This window comes from Heterodontus francisci, chromosome 27 (assembly GCF_036365525.1).
Source record: "Heterodontus francisci isolate sHetFra1 chromosome 27, sHetFra1.hap1, whole genome shotgun sequence".
NCBI classification, from domain to species: Eukaryota; Metazoa; Chordata; class Chondrichthyes; order Heterodontiformes; family Heterodontidae; genus Heterodontus; species Heterodontus francisci.
Genome location: NC_090397.1, coordinates 7,510,797 through 7,535,767, shown reverse-complemented (window position 1 = coordinate 7,535,767; position 24,971 = coordinate 7,510,797). Strand labels below are relative to the sequence as shown.

The 24,971-nt window shown below is 43.7% G+C and overlaps 1 protein-coding gene across 7 annotated transcripts in view; it reads left to right on the top strand.

Annotated features, from left to right (window-relative positions):
- The window catches only part of LOC137384622 (cilia- and flagella-associated protein 54-like), a 712,374-nt gene that overhangs the window by 284,828 nt on the left and 402,575 nt on the right, over positions 1-24,971 (top strand). For all 7 annotated transcript variants that reach the window (XM_068058759.1, XM_068058758.1, XM_068058757.1 and 4 more), the window contains 2 exons: positions 4,274-4,377; positions 17,033-17,248. In XM_068058759.1, the coding sequence (XP_067914860.1) occupies positions 4,274-4,377; positions 17,033-17,248 (320 nt within the window). The remainder of the gene's footprint in view (positions 1-4,273; positions 4,378-17,032; positions 17,249-24,971) is intronic.

Below are 24,971 nucleotides of genomic sequence, written 5' to 3'. Positions count from 1 at the left end.
TCACACCTATGGATATACGACGCACCCACACTAGCATACACATGCGATATACACATGCAGATAGAAAAGAGAAGAGGAAAATATAATAGAGAAGGGTCTGAGGCAATTTCAGAAGAGTTTCTTGTTTACGGTGCTTCGAGCTCACTTGCTTGTCGGTATTCATTGGGGCCCAGTATTCTTAAACCTTGTTCACGTAGGAGGCTTCACAAGATTCAGTTCTGTGGGAAAGAGATGGGAGGCAGACAGGAGAGGCTGTAATTCTTGCTTCAGTTCCAGGAGCACACGGCATTCTGAGTTTAAATCCTTTGTTGGAAGTTCAAATTCTCTGCAACAGCCAGGTAGTCATGTGACAAAAACTAGTCTGACCACTTTTTCTGTGTATTGAGGAAGCACCGACTGGGTCCCCATTGTTCCAACATTGCTAGTTACTATGCAAATATCCTTCCAGTCAGGGACTTGCAGTTTTAAGTTTTAATGTTCATGTGATGAAGTAATGTGTGTTCAGTCTTGGTAGGTGGGGGTCTTGCCTGACAAGAGCAATCCAATTCGTCCGATTCCGGTTCTTTTCCCAAATCTCTTTGATTTTTTTTTCTCTTTCAGTACCAATTTTCTTTTGAAAGCTACTATTGAATCTGCTTTCATCACATATCACAGGCAGTGCATTCCAAATCCTAACCACTCATTGCATAAAATACCTTTACCTCACATCGTCTCGGGTTCTTTTGAATCACCTTAAACCTCTGGTCATCAATCCTTCAGCCATTGGAAACATTTTCTGTTTATTTACTCTATGTAAACCAATGTTGTCCAATATGTTCACCACTTGCCAAATGTTGCAAACTGGCCACAGACGAATTGATGCCGTTTATTTTTAGAGCCACACAATACTCAGTTGTGTTAAATTTGCGGTGGTGGGTATGAGTCTGGGTGTCACTTGCTGGACCACTATTTGTCATCTGTCCCTAATTGAACGAGGAGAAATCCATGTTGGTCTTCTTTATTAGTCTATACTTGTTCAATTTTCTCTCACATTAATGTTTTTAAAGGCTTCCCCACCTTCGATGTTAAACTGACTGGCCCATAATTTCCGGCTTATTCTCTCCCCTTTTTAAAACAAGTGTGGAATATTTACATTCCTCCAGTCCTCTGGCACTACCTTTCTTTCTAAGGAGGATTGGAAGATTGTGGCCAGCACCTCTACAATTTGTCCCCTTACTTACCTCAGCAACATAAGACTCACCCCATCCGGACTGGGTGACTTATCCACTTTAAGTACTGCCAGCCTTTCTAGTTCTTCCTCTGTATTTTTATCTCATCCAGTATTGTGACACCCTCCTCATTTACCATAGCTTTGGCAAAGCTCTATCCCTTGATAAATGCCAAAGCAAGTACTCATTGAGTACCTTATTTAGACCCTCTGCCTCCACCATTAGATCTCCATTTTGGTCCTTAGTCAGCGCCACCATTCATCTAACAACCCTTCTATTGTTAATTTGACTATAGAAAACCTTTGGATTCCCCTTTATGTTAGCTGGCAATCTATTCTTGCATTGTCTCCTTGCCCCCTCTTAATTCCTTTTTCACTTTTCCTCTTTTTTATATTCAGCCTTGAATTATCAAACTGACATTTGTCATACTTCCCCTTTTTATTTTTCATCCTGCTCTCTAACTCCATCATCCAGGAAAGTTTGGCTTTGGCTGCCCACACCCTTTACCCCTTGCAGGAATGTACCTGGACTGTACCAGAACCATCTTCCCTTTAAAGGGCACCATTACATTACAGTCTTTGACTCCAATTTACCTAGGCACTCTTCAATTCGCTGAAATTAGTCCTTCTCCAGTTTTGTATTTTTTTTATTGCTTGTCCTTCTCCAAAATTGATCCAAACCTTATGACACAATGATCACTATTCTCAAGATGCTCCCCCACTGTGACATTCTCTACTTTACCCACTTCATTTCCCAGGACTAGAATCAGTAACACCTCCTTCCTTATTTGGTAGAATCAAGAAAGTTCTATCCTGAACACTTCAAAAATTCTTCCCCCTCACTGCCCTTAACGCAATTACTGCCCCATTATTAATACCCTATAGTCCTTGCACCTCTCAGTAATTTCCCTGAAAATCTACTCCTCTACCTCCCTGCCACTATTTTGTAGCTTATAAAATGTACAATGTAGTATAATAGCTCCTCTATTGTTTCTTAACATTAACCAAATAGATTCTGTCTTTGACTCCTTAAGGATATTCTCTTTCTCTAGCACTATAATATTTTCCTTAATCAAAACTGCTATCCCTCATTCTTTTTTCCATCCTTACCTTTCCTGAATATTTGTACCCTAGAATATTTAGCCTCCAATCCTCCCTTTTCATTTGTCCGATCTTTGTCATCACCACTGCATCATAATCCCACCTGGCTATTTGCACCTGCAGATTACCAACCTTATTAACATTTTGTGGATTGACACACATCCACTCCAAACCTAAATTAGCCTTCTTTGTATCTTCTGTGATCACATCTCATTCTATATTATTTCTAACTCTAAATGTCTCTCCCAGGCCTCTGTGCACCTTGTTTCTACTTGTTCTAGATCGAACCCATGTGTCTATCAGGGCTTACATGGAAATAAAGAGATACAATTGTGTAAATATGTAGATGGGTTTGGGCTACAGAAAAGTAATTCTATACACAAATACAAGTACCTTTCCTGCTTTTATTGGTGAGTTAAAAACAAGAAATGCTGGAACCACTCAGCAGGTCTGGCAGCATCTGTGGAAAGAGAAGCAGAGTTAACCTTTCGGGTCAGTGACCCTTCTTCAGAACTAGCAAATATAAGAAATGTCAAAGGTTATAAGCAAGTGAGCCGGGGGTGGGGCAAGAGATAACGAAGAAGAAGGTGTAGATTGGACAAGGCCACATAGCTCCATAGGTCATGGAGCAAAGGCAAACAATATGTTAATGGTGTGTTGAAAGACAAAGCATTAGTACAGATAGGGTGTTAACAGAATGAATATTGAACAGCAGCAAGTGCAAACATGAAAAAAAAAACAGTGGGTAAGCAAACTGAACAAACTACAATGAAATGAAATGAACAAAAAAAAAAAATTGTAAAAAATGTAAAAAAAGAAAAAATAACTAAAAATAAAAGTAAAATGGGGGGCCCGTCATGCTCTGAAATTATTGAACTCAATGTTTAGTCCGGCAGGCTGTAGTGTGCCTAATCGGAAAATGAGATGCTGTTCCTCGAGCTTGTGTTGATGTTCACTGGAACACTGCAGCAAGCCCAGGATAGAGATGTGAGCATGAGAGCAGGGGGGAGTGTTGGTGAGTGGTGTTTTCATTATTTGAACATCCCAAGAAAATGAATGGATGGTTGGCTGTTGGGATTTTTCAATTTGATGAACCCCAGTGCACTTACAGTAAATCAAGAGTTCCACCCACCCTAGACCCTGGCAGATTGTCCCCGTTTCAGGTCGTTTGCTCCCAGTGAAATTCCTATTTCCATGGAACAGCCCATCTCTTGTTAGAGGAAAATGACAGCAGCCTCATGCAGCTGCATATTGACTGCTTGTGGAGCAGTTGAAGATGATACCTGAAACTGTTAAAAGAGATTTTTTGTGGATTTTGGAGAGTTGAAGTGATCACTGTTTGGCTGCCTGGTGGACCTGGGAGATTCGTCTGATCAGTTACCTTTAACTATGTAGTTTGCGCTTGGATATTATCCTCAGCATCAAACAAGGCTCTTTCACTGCAATTCCTGCAACTGAAGGAGATAGGCTATGGTATGTCCTTATTGTGCACTGTCTGCACTCCAATTACAGACTATTTCCCTTTCATTTTAATTTTGCACCTTGTAGCCAACTGGCTTCCAGACCAGATTTCCCTTATACATTTTCCACGTGCAGAGAGCCCATTCAAAATTCAGTAAAGCTAGCTATCCCTACTTCTAGCATGGACAAAACCGAGCCTTACATCCATACTTGCACAATAAGTTACTTCATTGTACATGTGCTCAAGTATTTTATAGAAACGTACAATATTTTATTGATTTTGAAGCCTGAAACACAATGCAGTTGCTCATAAGAATTAATATTTTGATATTGTTTTTCAAATGTAAAAGCACACTGGAGTCAGTGAAGTTGGACATGAATGCACAGTTGAATAATGTTGCCTTAGTTCACAATATTTATAGAATTTAGGAAATTAATTCGGGGAAATCATTCATTTGGAAATTTGCAATTTCAATGCAATAAATATTATTTCCCACTGTTCAGAATCCTGTGAGCAAAAAACCAAAAAAGGAAAAAGTAAAGTTGAAGGAACTCCTGGACAACTTTCTCAGGAATCCGGCCTTTAAGACGGACCCAACTGCACAAAGGTAGCTAAGATTTCTGCATGTTATTAACGACCCTGCTATATGTCTGAATGGTTTTTAATTACTGGCCTTGATTGCTTTTAATTGACATCACTGCTGTTTCTGTACCCTAGTGTATGTTCGCACTTTTTTTTTACCAGCTTGTTCAACCTTTCCTCCTCTTCCATTCCTTCTCTCCTCAAGCACCATTGGTAGAAGATAATGACCGGCCACACGATTGATTTACCTATAACACCGCAATATTTTGTGTGGGGGCTCATTTAAATAGTGGGGGCGGAGCGCCCGCCCCCCGATGACATGTTGGGGCGGCCTCCCCGTCCCTGACAACAGCGTCCGGCGCCACTGCGCAGGTGCCGGCACCATTTTTAAAGAGCTTTAAGCCCTTAGAATTACTTAAAATTTTTAAACAGGCAGCATTATTAAATTTTTATTAAACAATATGAAATATGTGGATGGCCTTTCCCCAACCCCCAGTGGTCATTTCAATGCCTGACATGACCAAGAATTTCCATTTTCCCTACCCGAACTTTACCCCCTAAACTTATAACATTTGGCTTATAACCCCTTCCCATCATCCCCACATCCAATAAAAATTGATTTCCCCGCTCCTCCAACCCTCCCGCCCTGAAATTTTTATTACTCCCCCCCTCCTCACCAGGTTCTCGCCTCGGAATTCCATGCGGAGTTCCAAAGGCGCGTGAAGGCCGAATGGAGGCCGTGGAATCAGCATAGGACGGCGGGTAAGTTCATTTGAATGTACTTAATGTCAATTTAAATATGCAGATGAGGGGTCTGCTGCCATGCGGCGGGTGGCGGGGGGGGGACGGCGTGGAGGGCACCAAGGTCTCCCTGCCGCCGGTAATATGTGGCGGGCCCTTCTCGACGTTGTGGGTCGAGGCGGGCCTCTCCCCGCGATATTTTACCGGCCCCCGTGCCACGACCGGTGGCGTCAAGGGACCGGTAAAATTCAGCCCACAGATTCACTTTAGGTCTTTTTTTGACTTCAGTGAGTTGCCTTAATACTGGTGTTGCACGCAGTATTGTAAATTCATAGAACTTCTGGTAGCACCAAATTTTCAATATCCTCACTTGTTTCCCTTCCTGTGCTATTGTTAACTGCATGTGAAATCCATACAAAAGTACAGAAAAGATAAAAGCATGTCATAACCTCACTGTTAATTTGACGATAATAAAGGGTGGAATCTTCCCGGTCCTGCAGAGGCGAGCCTGAAAGCAGGACCGGGATGAATTTCACTGAAGTTGGGGTCAGGTCAGTGGCCCGATGTGCCCCTGCCTCCGGGTGAACTTCCTGGGGTGGGTCATCACCTGTGGAGGCTACCTACCTGGCAGTGACAGGTAGCCAATCTCCATAATTAAGTGCTTATTTGTGGGCTGATTGGGGCCGCCACCAGGATCTTCCCAGCAACGGACAGCCAGCGCCCCTGCTCTCTCCCCCACTTCGCACCAAGCCCAGCAGGTTCCTGGAGGTGGCTTGCTGGCGGCTTGCCTGAAGGGCTGCTAGGCCTCCTTCACCAACGTACCCCACACCGTAGCCATGGCCATCAGTGGGTCACAGCTGCTGCCGCTGGCCCTCCTGTGGCGGGATTTCCCCTCCACAGGGGTGGTCTCACAGCTGCGGAAACTGTTTATTTTATTAAATTGCCACCTTTTCAGAGAGCATCTCAAGATGGAGGCACCCTCATGTTCCCACTCCAACAGCAGCAGCGCCTACCTCTGCTAGTGGGGCTTCCAAGGTAGCAGGCCTTCTGATTGGGTCTGCAGCCTCAGGGACCCGCACACAATCTTTAATTGGATGGCAGACCCTGAGGAGGCAAATTGGCTGCTTTCAGGAAGATCTCCCATTTGGGCGCCCTGATAGGCAAAGCAGGGTTGGGACCCGGAAATTGTCCCAACTTATGCTCATAGCCTAAGGGTAAAAGATTCCACCCAAAGATTTCCTTCCAAATATTACATAGAAAATCACAAGACCTGAAAATACTATTGCAGCACATCTGGCAAGCTCCAATGTCTATAAAATACTATATCCCATGATATCTATCATAAAGAGGTATGGTGGATAGGTCTGATAGTGACACAAGGCTCTTATGAGTTGGTGGATGGTCAAGATCGCATCGGATCTTGGAAGAACCAGCGATGCATATTTGTCTGGTATCCAAGATGTAATTGTGATGTTGAATGGTTTCTATCCATCTGCTGCAGCTGCTGAAAATGAGCGATGTGATGCTGATGCTTAGGCTATGAGCATAAGTTGGGACAATTTCCGGGTCCCAACCCTGCTTTGCCTATCAGGGCGCCCAAATGGGAGATCTTCCTGAAGGCAGCCAATTTGCCTCCTCAGGGTCTGCCATCCAATTAAAGATTGTGTGCGGGTCCCTGAGGCTGCAGACCCAATCAGAAGGCCTGCTACCTTGGAAGCCCCACTAGCAGAGGTAGGTGCTGCTGCTGTTGGAGTGGGAACATGAGGGCGCCTCCATCTTGAGATGCTCTCTGGTGATTGGTTCAGAATTATTCTTAGTAAAGGTTTGGACACTTAAGGCTGAATCTGCTGCTGATCCTGATGGTATTCACACTGAAATCCTTAGAGAAAGTGGGGCTGTGATATCTCTTGATATCAATTGACCCAGCAACCAGATCCAGATTTCTACTATGCCTTGTGTGGAACTGAAGCATCACTTCCTCACTTTTGAATATCAGTTCCTTAATTTTCTCCTAAATGACCGAGCTGTAAATTTAGATTATATGTTCTTGTTCTAGATTCACTAATTAGAAGAAATAGTTTCTCTGTATCTATGTTAGCGAATCACTTCGTTCATACCTCAATTAGATCATTCCTCAACCTTCTATAAATGTAAGGAAGTACAAGGCAAGTTTTTGCAACTTGTTCTAATTAGCCTTGGTATCATTTTGGTGAATCTGTGCTGTATTCCTTCCAAGATCAATATAACTCTTCCTCAGGTTTGGTGCGCAAAATTGAATTCCAGATGAGGTCTGGCCAAGGCTCTCTATAACTGATGCATCACTTCATTTTCACTGAATTTTGCACCACAGTGGCGGGAAACAGGAGCTGGATTTGTTTTTGGGTCAGAAACCTGCCTCTGGTGGGAAACGGATTAAAGTTAAAGTTTTCATGTTTGTTAGCCCTTAATTGGTATGGAGACAGGTTTCCTGTCCAATTAGAGCCAGTGGGGTGGAATGGAGGCAGGTCAGATGAAGTGTGGAACTGATTTAGACTCCCCACAGCAGCCATCACTGAAGCTGCTGGTTGCCCTGTGGGAGAAATCTGCTGGTTGTCCCAAAGCCTTCCACAGCACCAAAGGGAAGTGAGATGTCACAGGAGAGCCGGCGGCTTGGCACCCGGAGGCATGGCTGCCCCTCGTTTCATCGATGCCGACCTGGATCTAATGCTGGAGGCTGTGAGGGAGAAGATGGAGGTCCTCTTCCCAGAGGGTGGCAGAAGAAGGTCACCTTATTGTACAGCATGGGCACCTCAATGTTTAACACCATCTCCCTCAGCCTCCTCTTCCTTCACCTCTCTCACCTCCTGCTGCCTGCTGCTCCTCCCCTGATGAGCTGTCTCTTTCCAGGGCCTCACCCTCTTCAAGGTCCACTCCTCTCTGGAGGTCCATGTTATGGAGAGCAATGCAGGAGTGCATTGGAGAGTGCCATCTGACCAGTCCAGGCACCAGAATCACATCTTCAGAAGCCCAATGGCATGCTCAATGGCTATCCTACTGAACAGGTGGCAGTGTTTGTGTCACATCTGTGCCTCTATCTGGGATTCCTGTAGAGAGGTGAGTTGCCATGTCTTCAAGGGATATTCCTTATCGCCCAGATCTATCCACGTACTTTGGGGGTTGAAGTGAAGATCTGAGGCAGCCGGGACTGGCTGATGATGAAGGAGGTCATGGCAGCTGCCAGGAAAGCGAGACCACACAAGGAGAAAGCAGCTGTTGTGGTTGCAGACCAGCTGAACATTGACGAAGTGGAAGCCCTTCCTCTTGATGAATCTAAGTGGACAGCCATTGGGTATCTTGATGGCCACATTGGTGCAATCAATAATGCTCTGCACCTGGGAGAATCCAGCAATGGCAGCGAAAACCAATGCCCTCTGTGGATGTACTGTCCAGTTCTGGCAAAGACGGTGTCAGTAACGTGTGAAATCAGTGGTGGGCAGCCATTTGCCAGATACCGCCAAGGCCCGCAGCTAATCCTTGGAAGGAGCGCGCCAGAACCTCGGAGATTCAGAGAGAAGCAGCAGGAGAGGAGCAGGAGGTTCGGAGGCAGATCAAAAATTAGGTAAACCTAATTACCACGAATACTATGGAGGACGAATTCCAGGAATGTATACAAGATGCTTTTCTAGAATGATATATTGAGGAACCAACTAGAGAATGAGATATTTTAGATCTGGTATTAGTGTCATAGAGTCACAGAGTTTTGCAGCACAGAAACAGGCCCTTCGGCCCATCGTGTCTGTGCCGGCCATCAAGCACCTAACTATTCTAATCCCATTTTTCAGCACTTGGTCCATAGCCTTGTATGCTATGGTGTTTCAAGTGCTCATCTAAATATTATGCAATGAGAAAGGGCTAATTAATAATCTCATCGTAAAGGAGCCTCTAGGGAAGAATAACCATAATATGATAGCATTTTACATTAAGTTTGAAAGTGATGTAACTCATCTGAAATTAGGGTCTTAAATCTAAACAAAGGAAACTATGAAGGTATGAGGGGTAAGTTGGCTGTGGTAAATTGGGAAACTACATTAAAAGGTATGACGTTAGACAGGTAATGGTTAGCATTTAAAGAATTAATACATGGTTTACAACAAATTTACATTCCTTTGAGACACAAAACTCAACAGGAAAGTGATCCAACCATAACTAACAAGAGAAGTTATAGATTATATTGGATCAAAGGAAGAGGCTAATAAAGTTGCCAAAAAAAGTAATAAGCCTGAGGATGGGGAGCATTTTGGAAATCAGCAAAGGAGGACCAAGAAACTGAAAAAGAAAGAGAAAACAGACTATGAAAATAAACTTGTGAGAAACATAAATTGAACTGTAAGAGCTTCTATAGGTATGTAAAAAGGAAAAGATTAGTAAAGACAAATGTGGGCCCATTACTGGCAGAGACAGGACAAGTTATAATGGGGAATAAGGAAATGGCAGAGAAACTAAACAAATGCTTTGCGTCTGTCTGGAGGAAGATACAAAAAACTTCCCAGAAATACTAGAGAACCAAGGGACTAGCGAGAATGAGGAACTGAAAGAAATTAGTATTAATAAAAAAGTAGTACTGGAGAAATTAATGGGCCTGAAAGTTGTCAAATCTCATGGAACTAATGATCTACATCCCAGAGTGTTGAAAGAGGTGGCTGTAGAGATAGTGGATGCATTGGTGATCATCTTCCAAAATTCTATAGATTCTGGAATGGTTCCTGAAGGTTGGAAGGAAGCAAATATAACCCCACTATTTAAGAAAGCAGGGAGAGAGAAAACGGGGAACTACAGACCTGTTAGCCTGACATCAGCGGTATATAAAGGATGTGATAACTGGACAATTAGAAAATAATGGTAGAATTGGGCACAGTCAACATGGATTTGTGAAAGGGAAATCATGCTTGACAAACCTGTTGGAGGTTTTTTAAGATGTAGCTAACAGAATAGATAATGGGGAACGAGTGGATGTGGTGTATTTGGATTTTCAGAAGGCTTTCAATAAGGTCCCACGCAAGAGGTTAGTAAGCAAAATTAGAGCACATGGGATTGGAGGTAATATACTGGCATGGATTGACGATTGGTTAATGAACAGAGAACAGTGAGAGGGAATAAATGGGTCATTCTCATGTTGGCAAGCTGTGACTAATGGGGTATCACAAGGATCAGTGCTTGGGCTGCAGCTATTCACAATCTATATCAATGATTTTAACGTGAGGACCAAATGTAATATTTCCAAGTTTGCTGATGCTGCAAAACTAGGTGGGAATGTGAGTTGTGAGGAGGTTGCAAAGAGGCTTCAGGGGGATTTAGACAGGCTAAATGAGTGGGCAAGAACATGGCAGATGGAATATTATGTGGAAAAATGTGAAATTATCCACTTTGGTCGGAAAAACAGAAATGCAGAATATTTCTCAAATGGTAAGAGAGTGGTAAGTGTTGATGTCCAAAGGGACCTGGGTATCCTTGCTCAGAAGTCACTGAAAGCTAACAGGTGCAGCAAGCAATTAGGAAGGCAGATGCGATGTTGGCCTTTATTACAAGAGGATCAAAGAACAGAAGTAAAGAAATTTTGCTGCAATTGTGTAGAGCCTTGGTGAGATTGCACCTGTATAGAGCCTTGGTGAGACTGTACCTGGAGTATGATGTACAGATTTGGTCTTTTTACCGAAGGGAGGATATACTTGCTATAGAGGGAGTGCAACAAAGGTTCACCAGACTGATTCCTGGGATGGCGGGATTGTCCTATGTGGAGCGATTGAGGACACTAGGCCTTTATTCTCCAGAATTTCGAAGAATGAGAGATGATTTCATTGAAGCATTCAAAATTCTTACAGGGCTCGACAAGGTTGATTAGGAAGGATGAAATTAAATGCTTGTTCACACGAGTGCATTCTTCATCCGTGTCCTCTTGGCAATCTGTTTCTCTACTGACCTGCTGTTCCTGCTTGGGGTTTTGTTGTGTGTTGGCATGCCTTTTGTTGTGTTTGCTATCCTATCTTGCAGATGCTCTCTCTGTATGAGGTCTGCCACTTTGTGCAGTATCTGAGCTCGGCCTTCTGCACGACCTTGCTCAATGTCCTCGCATGCCACAAGCTTTATCCTGGTACACCGGACAACTGTGAATTGGGTGAGTCAGGCCACATATGCTCCAAGGCATAGCGGACCTCTGAGCCTTGGTTAGCTTAACAATTGTCATAGCCATCCCCAACACTTGTAACTGTTGGCGCACAGCCATGATAGTGTCAGATTTCCTTCCATTATTGAGTAGTGCATATATTGTGTATAATTTCTTCTCTTCTAGCAGGTCTTTTTGAAAGGCCTCTAGTGGGGTAGACATGATTACTAGTTCTATAACACACTCTGACAATTTGATATCTGCAAAGTAGCATTCTTGAGCTTTGCCTCGGCACCTCGCAACAAACTGGTCAATGGACTCATCTTGCATTTGCCGGTAGGTCATAAGCTCAAGCCTATATGCTCAGAAATTGACCATTACCTCCATATCTTGCTATGGTCCTTCTGATCCTCAGCTGACAATCCTGATGCATTGATCCACTACAGGCCCTCGTTGCCCAGTACGATCTTAATCTTGATAGCTTGCTTCTCTGGTTCACTCACTTCTTGATCCAGGAAACACAGTTCGATTCGTTGTTAAAACAGTTTAAGTTCATATGTTATGTCCTATGCCTTCCAATCTATAACTGGATATCTGAAAGACATTGTCTTAATGATCCTGCTTTTTATAAATATAGGACTTTTTACAGGTTTCCTTTACACAGGCACATTTCTTTCCTTGTTTAAACAGACTCGTTTACTGCAGGCTTGCCCCTTTAAGAGTAAGACACCACAGCTGCTTTCTGCTTGCATTGCTCATTTTTAAAAACTGAGACAGCTTTGTTCTCTGCAGCCAGTTGCACCTTGCAGTATAGGCAGCTGCCACAACCAGCCTTTCTCACTGTGTTGTGGACCTCCAGTGGTGCTGTTGAGCTCTTCCCTCTCTTTTCAGCTTAGGCCCTCCCCATGAAGTAAAAAAATGAGAAAACTAAAACTGTAATGCCTTCAGCAACTGCTTTTCAAATTTTTCGACCCACTGCCAGATCAGTTGAAAGCTCTGATCTCCTGGCAAATTGCCGACCGTACTCAGAGTTTCAACTCCTTCCGGGGTCCTGTCTATAGCCTAGCTCACTGCTCTGTTTTGGGATTTCCTGCCAACTGCTCTCGCCTAAATCTTCAGCCACTCCAGGTAGGCAACCTGCTGTTCTTTGTTCTCTCATAGTGTGTTCTTCAGAAAAAATCAAACATTTCCACGATCTAATATTTGGTGGTCTTCAGAAAAAATATATCCCACCACTGCCACCATATAATATTACTTGTTCGTTTGATATGTGAACTATTTTAAGACTCACAGGCTTACAAGTAATATCCAAAGAAAATATGTGTTTTTATAATAGTTACTGCATGAGCCACATCTAAACACATCTCTCTCTGTCTGGCTACACCCCAAACTCCCTGGTCATGTGTGACGTGACATCACTTCCTCCGGTGACCTTCACTTACAGCTTCTTAAGGTGATCCTCTCTTCAGGTCGTCCCACAACAAACTCCAAAGCTTCACTCTCAGCTGCTGAGAGAGGCCATATGACTGCAATTCCTCCGCCAGTCCGTGAGGTCTCCATGTTGTTCGGGGCTCGCTTTTTCTGCAAATCGAAAGAGAAAGATAGCAATACATCACAGGAAGAGCTACAGGACACTTATGCTCGTGGCAACACCTCGTTTCCTGTTGGGGTTTCCTATATGGCTCATCCCCATGTCAGCTCTCAGGGGAGGTGATGGGGGTGTGCTTCGTAAGATAGTGGCCTGTGGCTGAGATGCAGCCATGCATCCGGCAGGATATGTTGACGCCTAACTCCCCCCACTTTGCCAGCTCCTTTGTGATGCCTCCTGTGTGGCCACCATGCAATCCCCAAAAAGGAGACTGGTTTGGAGCACTCACCTTGGCAGACTGAAGGAGGTCGTTGACTCTCTTCCTGCACTGCATGCATGTTCGGGGGTGACCCCATGGCTGCTTACCTCCTCTGTGATCTCCATACAGACTTTCTTGGTAAGGCTGGAGGACCTTGCCTTGCCATCCCTGAGGAAGAGGACCTCTTGCCTTTTCCTTGCGGCCTGGAAGAGAATATGCAGGGAGGCATCGCAATACCATGGTGCCACCGGGTGTCTTGCTTCTGCCAAACTATGGCTCCCTTATTGGGGGTGGGGGCATCCAGGAGTCACTCCAACACCAGTTTTAGCAGCAAACAGCAAATGACTCAAAGGCAGGAATGAAAAGAGGGCTGTCAGGGCTTTAAATATGGTGGCAGACGTTGCTCCATTTGACACCGCATTCGGCACCTCAAATACCACCCCCATTGAGTAATTGGATGGGCTGCACGCCTCTATTAATATAATTGGCTGCGCACTGCATGGAAGTAGGATGTGGGAAGGAGGATTAGCTATGAGGATACTGTCATCTCAGATAATTTCAGCCCCACTGCTGGCTACAACCTCAGCAATGGCTACTCCAATGATGGCGAGTGCCATCTCTCCACGGGGTAAAGATATACAGCCTTGCCTGTCCCACACTGGTTAGCACCTGCTGCCTCTGGTTGTGTGCTACCTTGTCCTGCAAGAGAGGAGGGAGTGTGTCACTGAGTGTGTTGCAATGTATTTGTGTGATGTGGCTGTCTTCGTTGAATAGCTGGTAGTGTGTACATGCTGTGAGGCATGCAGTAGTGCTGAATGTGTGAGGGTGAGGTGAAGATATGATGTTAGATATGAATCCGGATAGCTAGATTGTTGGTAAGTGACTAATGGGATTTTTGTGCATTGAGCAGTGTCTGAGGCTAGTGATGCAGTTGATAGGATGTGGCATTTGGAAATACATTCGCTAACTTTGACCTCTTGTGTGAGGTGCTGAACATTTTGCGGTACTGCATCCAGGTCCTCAGGGATAGATTCTTGGCGTGCACCGCCAAAGCTATCTAGTCCTACTGCCTTGTAAGAGTTTGTCTGGAAGGTCTCAAAGGCCCCCTCTCCTCCTCTGCGCCTCCTCGACCCAGACCTCCAGTGCAGCATTGGAGAATCTTGGAGCCCACTCTTTCCTAAGTTGAGTTTCCCAGGTCAGAATCAGTTGTGGAATAACTTCCAAACCTGCTCCAGCCACAATGCACCTCCCCTTAATAGGTACAGACTAGTTTTATGTAGCGCAGGCTGGATTTGGCTCATTCCGCTGAACTTTACGCTCCCGCAAAGAGCGGGAGGGTGGCAGGGGGGTGGCGTAAAATGGAGCAGGAGGCTCTGGGAGCCCTTCCCTCCCCACCCGCCCCAGGCCAATCAAGGCCCTTATGTGGCCAGTTAATGGCCACTGAAGGGCCTTCACCCGCCTCCACGTGAATTTTACCAATGGCAAGCAGGCCTCCAAGTCCCAAGAAAAGCTACCTGACAAAAGCAGGTGGCTTTTGACGGCTTGGGAGGGTGGGGGAACATCATGATTGGGCACTCTGTGCCCAACAGAGGGCCGCCCCTGATGCCTCAACCACACCCAGCACTCCCCTCCCCTCCCCCCCCCCCCGACTGATCACCCCGGCGAGGCAACAAAAATTTACCTGCGTTCCAGGGTTCCCCGATATCATCTCCGCACTGCTGGGTGCAGTCCCAGCAGTGGCCACCGTTCCCGGTGGAGCTGCTGGGACAGAGAGCTGCTGGGACAGAGAGCTGCCGGCCCGCTGATTGGCCAGCAGCTCTATAGGCGGGACTTCCTACCTCAAGCAGGTGGAAGTCCCGCCTCAAACTAATTAAAGCCCGGGGACCGGCAAAATATGTGTCGGATCCCCAGGCCAGGCGGAAGCGGGTTCGCCACCAGTGTCCTGCAACATTATCCCACTCATTCTTGAGACAGACTCCTCCATTCTCTCGGCAATCATGGACAGTGTGCTTGGAAGGCCTGTTACTGCATCTGACATTCTCTGCTGCTCAACGATTCTCCTTTTCATCCGCAGCCCCCAGGATACAGCAGCTGTGTTCACTTGAACAGAGCTTTGCAAGGTCTGTACCCGCCACTCGTGTTCTTGACTCCACTATCCGCTCTTGCTCACTTGTGAAATGTGAGCCACCAGGTATATACCCAAGCTATCTGTCGAAGTGGTGTCACCGAAGTGTGAGTATTTGAGTTAGTGCATGATCTGCATGAGTCCTGTGAAGGTGCATCCTCAGAAGGATTCAGCTCCTCTGAAGAATCGTCATCCTTGACCTCCACTGACCTCTGCTGCATGCGTGAAAGCCCAGAGTTTTATTTATTTTATTTTATTTTATTTAGAGATACAGCACTGAAACAGGCCCTTCGGCCCACCGAGTCTGTGCCGACCATCAACCACCCATTTATACCAACCCTACAGTAATCCCATATTCCCTACCACCTACCTACACTAGGGGCAATTTACAATGGCCAATTTACCTATCACCTGCAAGTCTTTGGCGGTGGGAGAAAACCGGAACACCCGGCGAAAACCCACGCGGTCACAGGAAGAACTTGCAAACTCCACACAGGCAGTACCCAGAATTGAACCCGGGTCCCTGGAGCTGTGAGGCTGTAGTACTAACCACTGCGCCACTGTGCCGCCCCGTTAAAAGACATAAATTAGTTGTGGCAAGGCAAGAATGATGCAACTGATCATTATAAAGATGATCATATTTCACTCGTTGTTGAAAACAAGTCAACATGACTGCCATATGTCATACAGGCCGCTGATATTTAATTGTGTCACCAGGTATTTGGGAGCCCCATTTCTCCTCATGTCCAACAGCCAGGGACCCCAAGACTCAACTGATCTCCAGCGCCGCCTCCTCTGCTGAGAGGAGGGAAATCTGTGGAGGTCTACTTTGGGTTCTCTGCCTCTCCCTGATGTTCTTTGCTCTCTTCTTCAATGAGGGAAAGAACAGTGCCCTGAGTGAGTGTGCACCCGATGGATGGAATGCATTTGGAGAGGATGACTACCAGTGAGAGGTATGAAATTGCATAAGGTTGAGGATGAGTGGCAGTGATGGATGAATAGATGGGGATGTGAGGAAGTGCATAGTTAGAGATGGACGGGTGTGCATGCAAGGTAAGTGGGTGTGAGGAGTCATGTGACAGTGCAGCTTTAAGAAGGTAGAGTGAGAGGGTGGGGTGATGTGCATAGCAGGATGTAGGTGAATGTACAACGGTACTCATCTTTCCTGGCTTGGTTAGGCCATTAAAGTACATCCTGCACTTAATCTATGAGTGTAGTGCTATGCTCTTGCTGCTCACTTGCGAGGCTCCCTCCAGCATTCATTCCGTGATTACCTTAAATACTGTTCCAAAATCCAGCTTCAACCATTCAACAGACAGACCATTCATATTCGAACAAAAGGACATTATTGGAGTCACCAGGAGAAAGTTTCTGCCTTCGGAAACTACTCAGAGAACTGGAAATTTTACATTTCATTATATCCTCTTGCATTCTTTCCACTAAATATTTCACTTGGCCTGTCCACCTTGTGGATCTATTTGTGAAGAAGAGATTCAAAATTTTCCTCTATTTAAACTTAATTCTGTTTCAAAAACCATTGAATGCTTCGGTCATGATGTGAAAGTAGTAGGAGATATTGATGAACCATGTCCTAATGAATACTGCATTTTTTGAAAGAATCTGTAATTTGAGTACATTATATTGAGTATGATATATGTACAGAATAGTTGAAATGCTTACAGTTCACTTAAAATGCAATTATCTATTAATATCCAAAAATAAAATAGTGCTTGAAAAATGTTTGCCAGTTGTGTGTATTTTTTTTAATTTACTGATGTAATTTTCTTTCAATCTGTAATATGTGTACATTTTTGATTGTTTTGTTTAGGAAACAAAGGGATATATTGGAAAAGAGAGCTAAGGAAGTTTTCCGAACTCAGCTTAGACAAGTTGTGCATTGTTATCTGCAACGTAAAAAATTCAATCAAGCTTGTATTAATGAGATGCCATGGCGTAGTCAGCTGAACATGCTATTGGGTATTCTGTGCTTTAATTCATTCGTGAAGTGTTCTGAAGAAGATTGGACCTCAGCAAACATTAGCAGGTACCTTGGAATCAACTACTAAATATTTTCACAAATTGTCACTATACATGTGCAATATAAGGAATGATCCATAGGTCAGTGGTCACGTTCCACCTCTGAGTCACAAGGTTATGGTTCGGAGTCCCACTCCAAACAGTCCTGGTGAGCAGCGATGAGAGTTCTGGTCTCTGAATAGTGGGTTGACTGAGGTGCTTGTGTTTGATGGGAGTGGAGGGGTGAGCTTCTTTGCAGCTAGCCAGTTCTCCTGGTAGATAATTGTGAGGCAAACAAATGAGCTGTCCACATAACAAGGGACTTTGTTATGGAAACAAACTAGAGCATGATCTGTTGGATATAAAACTGAAAGAAGCGGGTAACCTCATGTGCACTAGACCCAGAAATGAAGATGTGTCATGTGAAAGCAATTCTTTTACTCTGGAAGAATAGGGAAGGTTTCTCAAATCAGATGTTAGATTTACTGGGTCAGGACAGAAAAAAATTCAGAGATTCTGCAATTTTGCATCTTTGTGGATGGAATGTTATAGGCAATACCCTAATAAGCTGCTGGTGATGTAGGTCTTAGAAAATGTAGCATCATTAGCTAAACGGTAAAAATGGAGATAGACAATTTCCCATGGCATTATCTGGCCAACTAGGACTAAGTGCTGTTTTTATGTGAAGTGGAGGATAATTGAACTGAACTGTCAGGCAAGCCCCCCACCTGCCAAGAATGAAGAAAATTAATTTTGCCACAGGAACATTGATTTTTAAACTGTTGTTGATGAAGGAAGAACTTGCTTTAAGAAACAATTGGAGACTTTGACTGGAGAGAGACATTAGCATATAGCAGACAGTACTTCAAAGAACAAAGGGACCATTCCCTGCTCCAATTTAATCCACGATGGACTTTTGATTACCAGACATTGAAGCATTCCAGGTTAACTACTAAGATGGCTCAATACAAACAGACTGGTAAGACCAGTTTAGTCACATGACTAACTGACTCTTGGAGTTTTTTGAATTTGAACTGGCCACAGGATTAAAAAGTCAGAAAGCTGTTTGCTCCTGGACTGGAAAAGACTTCTCTCCTATCTGCTCTCATCTTGCTCTCACCAGCTGCAGAAACCATTGAAGACATATGAACCCCAAGAGAGAAAAGACTCCTACAGTGAACAAGGTTTAAGAAGAATACTGGGCCCCAACAAAAAGAAAGACTACCTACAATCAAGGACCCTACAGTGAGCTCGAAGCACAGTAAAAAAAGCCCTCTTCAGAGATTGCCTCAAACTTCTCCATTTTATTTTTCCTCTCTTTTCTGTCTCTATTTGCATGTGCGTCTCGCATGTACATGCTAGCGTGGGCATGGCGTGTATCCATAGGAGTTAACCAACTTAGAGTTTAAGTAAGTTTTAATAAATTTCACTTTTCTTCTTTAAACCTAAGAAAATCTGGCTCATTTCTTTGCCTTATAATTGGAAAGTGGTGAACAAGAATTCACCAAAGGGGAAGCTCAAAACACAGTGTGTTTAAAAATTAAACTCTGTTACAATAAGACCAGGTGAAGACAGTAAAATACCCCGAGCCACCTTTCACACCTGGTCGTAACATGAGCCTTGGGCAGGACTGTGAAACTGGAGACCAGAGAGTGAAAGTAGAGCCAGGTTAGATACTAGGAAGAATAGGGAGTAGAGGAGGGTTAAAAAGCAGGAGAAGCAGGAGCATTTTTAGAGGTGGCTAAGGAAAGAATGGTGAAAGTTGGAGACTGGTTGGAGAAGATTATAGCTGCATAAAAATCTGGAGATGCTGTGGAAAGGTAGGGAAAGGTGAGAATGCTGGAGCAGGGCTAGAGAGCAGAGGAAGTGATTGCACTGTTGCAACCAGTGACACCAGTATTTTAATAAAACCAAAATACTGCAGATGCTGGAAATCTGAAATAAAAGCAAAAAGTGTTGGAAAATACTCAGCAGATCTAGCAGCATCTGTGGAGAGAGAAGCAAAGTTAACGTTTCAGGTCAGTGACATTTCATCAGAACTGGCAAAGGTTGGAAATGTAATAGTTTTTAAGCAAGTAAAGTGGGGGTGAGGCAAAAGACAACAAAAGGGAAGGTTTTGATAGGACATAGGATCACAGAGAATAACTGACAAGGAGATCATGGGGCAAAGGCAAAGAGTGTGTTAATAGTATGGTGAAAGACAAAGCGTTAGGGCAGTGAGGGTATTAAATGACAAAGTAATGAAAGCCCTAGCCAAAAGCATAAACATGAAAAAAACAGTGGGCAGGCACATGGTCGAAAAAAATTAATGATGAAACAAACTAAAATAAAATGAAATAAAAATAAAAAGTAAAACTAAAAATAAAAGTGGGGGGGGCAGTCATGCTCTGAAATTATTGAACTCAATGTCCAGTCCGGCAGGCTGTAATGTGCCTAATCGGTAAATGAGATGCTGTTCCTCGAGCTTGCGTTATTGTTCACTGGAACACTGCAGCAAGCCCAGGACAGAGATGTGAGCATGAGAGCAGGGGGGTGTGTTGAAATGGCAAACAACAGGAAGCTCGGGGTCAGGTTTTCGGACTGAGCAGAGGTGTTCTGCAAAGCATTCACCCAATCTGCATTTGGTCTCCCCAATGTAGTGGAGACCACATTGGGTGCAATGAATGCAGTATAAGAAATTGAAAGAAGTACAAGTAAATCACTGCTTCACCTGAAAGGAGTATTTGGGGCCTTGGAGAGTGAAGAGAGAGGAGGTAAAAGGGCAGGTATTACATCTCATGTGATTGCAAGGGAAGGTGCTGTGGGAAGGGGATGAGGTGGTGGGGGTAATGGAGGAGTGGATTAGGGTTTCACGGAGGGAAAGATCCCTTTGAAATACCGATAGGGGAGGGGAGGGGAAGATGCGTTTGATAGTGGCATCACGCTGGATGTGGGGGAAATGGCGGAGGATGACCCTTTGGATGTGGAGGCTGGTGGGCTGGAAAGTGATGACAAAGGGAACCCTGTCGCGGTTCTGGGAGGGAGGGGAAGGGGTGAGGGCAGAGGTGCGGGAAATGGGTCAGACACGGGTTGAGAGCCCTGTCAACTGCAGTGGGTGGGGGAATCCTCAGATAAGGAAAAAGGAAGACATATCAGAAGCGCTGTTGTGGAAGGTCTGCTATCGCCTACCGGACTGAAAATTGAGTTCAGTAATTTCAGAGCATGACTGGCCCTCCCTTTTTTATTTTTCGTTTAACTTTTTATTTTTATTTCATTTTATTTTACTTTGTTTCATCATTCAATTTTTGTTCTACCATATGCCTGCCCACTGTTTTTTTTCATGTTTGTGCTTTTGGCTAGTGCTTTCATTATTATGTCCTTTAACACCCTCTCTGCACTAACGCTTTGTCTTTCACCACACTCTTTGCCTTTGCCCCATGACCTCCTTGTCAGTTATTCTCTGTGACCCTATGTCCTATCAACACCTCCCCTTTTGTTCTCTTTTGCCCCACCCCCACTTTATTTGCTTAAAACCTATTACATTTCTAACCTTTGCCAGTTCTGATGAAAGGTCACTGACCTGAAATGTTAACTTTTCTTCTCTCTCCACAGATGCTGTCAGACCTGCTGAGTATTTTCCAGCACTTTTGTTTTTACACCAGTATTTTGAACCTGGCCAAAACAGAAATTAAGCTGTAAAGTGGGTGGGTGGAAAGGTAGGGCAGGGTTGGAGCTGAGACAGGCAGGTCGAGTACAACTAGAAGGTCAGTGGGCAGTCTAGGGAAGAGGCAGAGAAGAGAGCTGGGTAATGTGTTTTGGAAGGAAGAAGGGTGAGAGGTGATATAAACTAACTGCTAAAATTCTAAATGGGATGCAGAAGCAGAAAGACCTGGAGGTTCACATGCTTTGTGGAAAAGCTAAGTGCTTTTACTGCATTGGCAAGCCGAGAGGAACAGTGCTCCCAGCCCACCAAATTTACCTTTTTTATCTACCTGCCATTGGACTCCGCCTCCCCGGCCATCAGACCATTCCCCCATCCACATCCAGTCCCCTGATATTGGACCAACCCCCCCCCCCCCACACCCCAGGATGGGGAACTCAGATCCCCTGGATCGGGGATTGGAACCCCTGGATCTGACACTCCCTATTAGGGATCAGGAAGCATCACCCATAGGATCTGGACACCCACTCCCATGCTAAAATGCTACAGAAGATTCCTCACCCGACAATCAAGCTAGCTTCCAGGTGGTGAAACTGCTAGACAAAGAAGAGGCACATTCTGGAGTTTAGCTGACCTGAACAAAACTCCTCCCCTTTGCTCACAGTAAATATTGGAGCCATGGGATACAAAAGCAAGGACGTTTTCCTAAACCTTCATTAAACCACTGATTATGCCTCAGCTGGATTATTGTGTCCAATTCTGTGCATCACATTTCAGGAAGGATGTCAAGGCCTTGGAGAGGTACAGAGGAGATTTACCAGAATGGTACCAAGAATGAAGGACTCCAGTTCTAGAGTCTAGAGAAGCTGGAGTTGTTCTCCTCAGAGCAGGGGATGTTAAGGGAAAATGTAATCAATGTGTTCCAAATAATAAGGGGTTTTGATCGCATTGATACAGAGAAGCTGTTTTCAGTAAGAACCAGAGCAGATTTAAGGTAATTGGCAAAAAAGCCAGGGGGAGATGAGGAGAATTGTTTTGACTTATCAAGTTGTTATGATAGGGAATGTGTAGCCTGAGAGGATGGTGGAAGCAGATTCATTAGTACATTTCAAATGGGAATTGGATATATATTGGAAAAGAAAAAAAAAATCCTGGTTATGTGGAAAGAGCTGGGAAGCAGAACTAATTAGATAACTCTTGCAGACAATCAGCACAGTCACAATGGGATGAATGGCTCCTTCTGTTCTATATAATTCTATGATTCCAGGAATTTTATTTTAATTGGTTAATTGGTTGATTTCTAGTGTCTGATGCTTATTGGGTGTTTCGGAGTTTGATAATAGTATCTTAGGGTATGGAAGCATTGTGATGAGCAGTGCCCCAGTATCTGGGAGCATTGAAGGGAGGTACCCTTATTTGTTGAGAATGTGGGGGAGAGAGTACACCTCATTCTGACGTAAAAGTCACTTCCAGACTCACCATCACTTCTTGCAATGCGCTTTCTTACTTTCCACTCTTTTACACCATTCTCCCAGTCTGTAGACCTAGTTTTTTGGCCATCATCCTGAACATTTAACCAAAATTTAGACTTATTTGTAGCTTTTCTTGCACTTCCCACAATTGTCGCATCTCCCCATTCATTAGTTCATTCTGGAACATATGTTACACGTGTACCCACTTTGGTTAATTGTTCTGTGGATGTGATAGCTCTGTCATGTGTGTCATGATCACTCACATTATCCCTGTCTAGCCCTTGATTAATCTCATTCTGTTCCTCAGGGCCCTCACCAAAAAATTTGAGGTATAAGGTGCTCCGTTTACTTTAATTAACTGCTCAGAGTCCAAGATTTTATAATTAATTCCAATTAATTGTCAGGAATGAACCTTAACAGTTTTATTGCCATTTTTGACAAGTACTGTTGTACCATCACGACCTATTACTCCACCGGAGCCTTTCCGTTCCCTATGACTCTCTCTTTTATAATACACCACATCTTCTGAATTAACTCTATCTCAGATAGTCTAATCCGATGCCTCAGTGCTCTACAAATTTTCTCTGATATCTCAGCCTTGATAAAGCCTATTTCCCTGCATCCAAAGCATTTAAATGCTCCTAAATAAATGACATTAATTGTAGTACCTTCTAAAGCAGGAGAATTACCACAAAGAACAGAATGTAATTTGGTATTGTGCCCATAGAGAGTTGGTGAGGACTACATCCTCCAACCATCTAAAGAGAATTCTTTGCATGAACTGCCCATGCAGTTGACAATTTATAGGCTGGTCAATCAGCAAAAATTTTACGCACCATATCTTCAATCGCAGCATGATTCCTTTCAAAAAGACCATTGCTAAAAGGGTTGTCAGGTGTTGTTTCCATGTGATGGTACTCATATTTTTACACATACCGCTAAGATCCTCGTTAGCAAATTCTCCTCCATTTTTGGTCAAAAACTTTGCTGCTATCTGACGTCCAGTCCCTATTCATTTTTGCATAATTATATCTAGAATAACGTTCTTGTCCTTACTATACATTAGTGTAGAAATACTAAATCTTGTAGCTAGGTCAATAAAGTGCAAGATGAAAACATTTCTGTCTTTGTCCAATATCTTTAGATCTATGACAACTACCTCACTAAAGTCACGTGTCAATGGAAAACTGGGGCTGTCCTTTGATACTTGTTGCAGATTTCTCCATTCTCACTAAACTCTTTTATTAGCTTCGTATACTCCTCATCAACTACACCTGCATCTTTTAGCAGGATTTTTAACTGTTGACAGACAGTGTGGGCAAATTGTCTATGTAACTTTAAGACAATTTGTTCTGTTCTCTCTTGATTCCATTAATATTTGCCTCACACTGTGATGAAAAATATCAGTTTTGTTAAGGGAATACAATAATATCTTGACTGGGTAAACTGCAGACCAGCAAATTTCCCCAAAGTAATTGCCTTATAGTGTTCCATGTCAAGTTTCATTTGCACTTTTTTCATGGAAGATTTAGTCAACAGCATAGATATCTCATTAGAGACTATATACATACTTATGAAATAGCTTACTCCAGCTATTTCAAATGAATTACTGCTCTTTTGAGCGATCTTAAGGTGTTGTCACTGCCAACCCTAAAGTAAATAGTACTTTTATATTCCTTAACCATGCACCAATCATCTCTACTTTCTGAATCAAGATAACATTTTAACCAATCTAACCCACATACAATTGAAGTACATTTACTGTCTAATACTGCACAATTAAAGGAGTCTGCAACTAATACATTCATCACAGGATTAAAATTCCTTGTGGCCAGTGTAATCTGTTCATATTTGTCATTATCTTCATCCTCTTCCTCGAAACTATTTTCATCATGTTTTTTTCATGTTCTTCCAGTACCTATGGGGTAGTACTGCAGAATTTGAGAAATATAAAGAACTAGAAGAACAGGAGAAAAGTAAATGGTGGGATTCCCCTGGGTTTGGTATTAGGACCACTGCTTTTCTTGATATATATTGACCTTGACTTGGGTGTGCAGGGCACAATTTCAAAATTTGTGAATGACACAAAACTTGAAATCCTCTGTGACCATGTCCTATCAACACCACTTTAGTTATATTTTGCCCCGCCCCCACTTTATTTGCTTAAAACCTATTATATTTCTAACCTCTGCCAGTTCTGATGAAGGGTCACTGACCTGAAACGTTAATTCTGCTTCTCTCTGCATAGATGCTGCCAGACCTGCTGAGTATTTCCAGCATTTCTTGTTTTTATTTCAGATTTCCAGCATCTGCAGTATTTTGCTTTTATGTTATTGAAAGTATTGTGAACTGTGAGGAGTATAGTGATAAACTTCAAGGGGACATAGGCTGGTGGAATGGGCTGACACCTGGCAGATGAAATTTAATACAATGAAATGTGGAGTGATACATTTTGGTAGGTAGAATGAGGCAAGGCAATATAAAGTAAAGGATGCAATTCCAGAATGGGTGCAGGAGTAGAGGGATCTGAAGGTATATGTGCACAAATCGTTGAAGGTGGCAGGGCATTTTGAGAAAGCGGTTAATAAGGCATTGATATCCTGGGCTTTAGAGAAGGTGCAAAAAAGATTTGTGGGGCG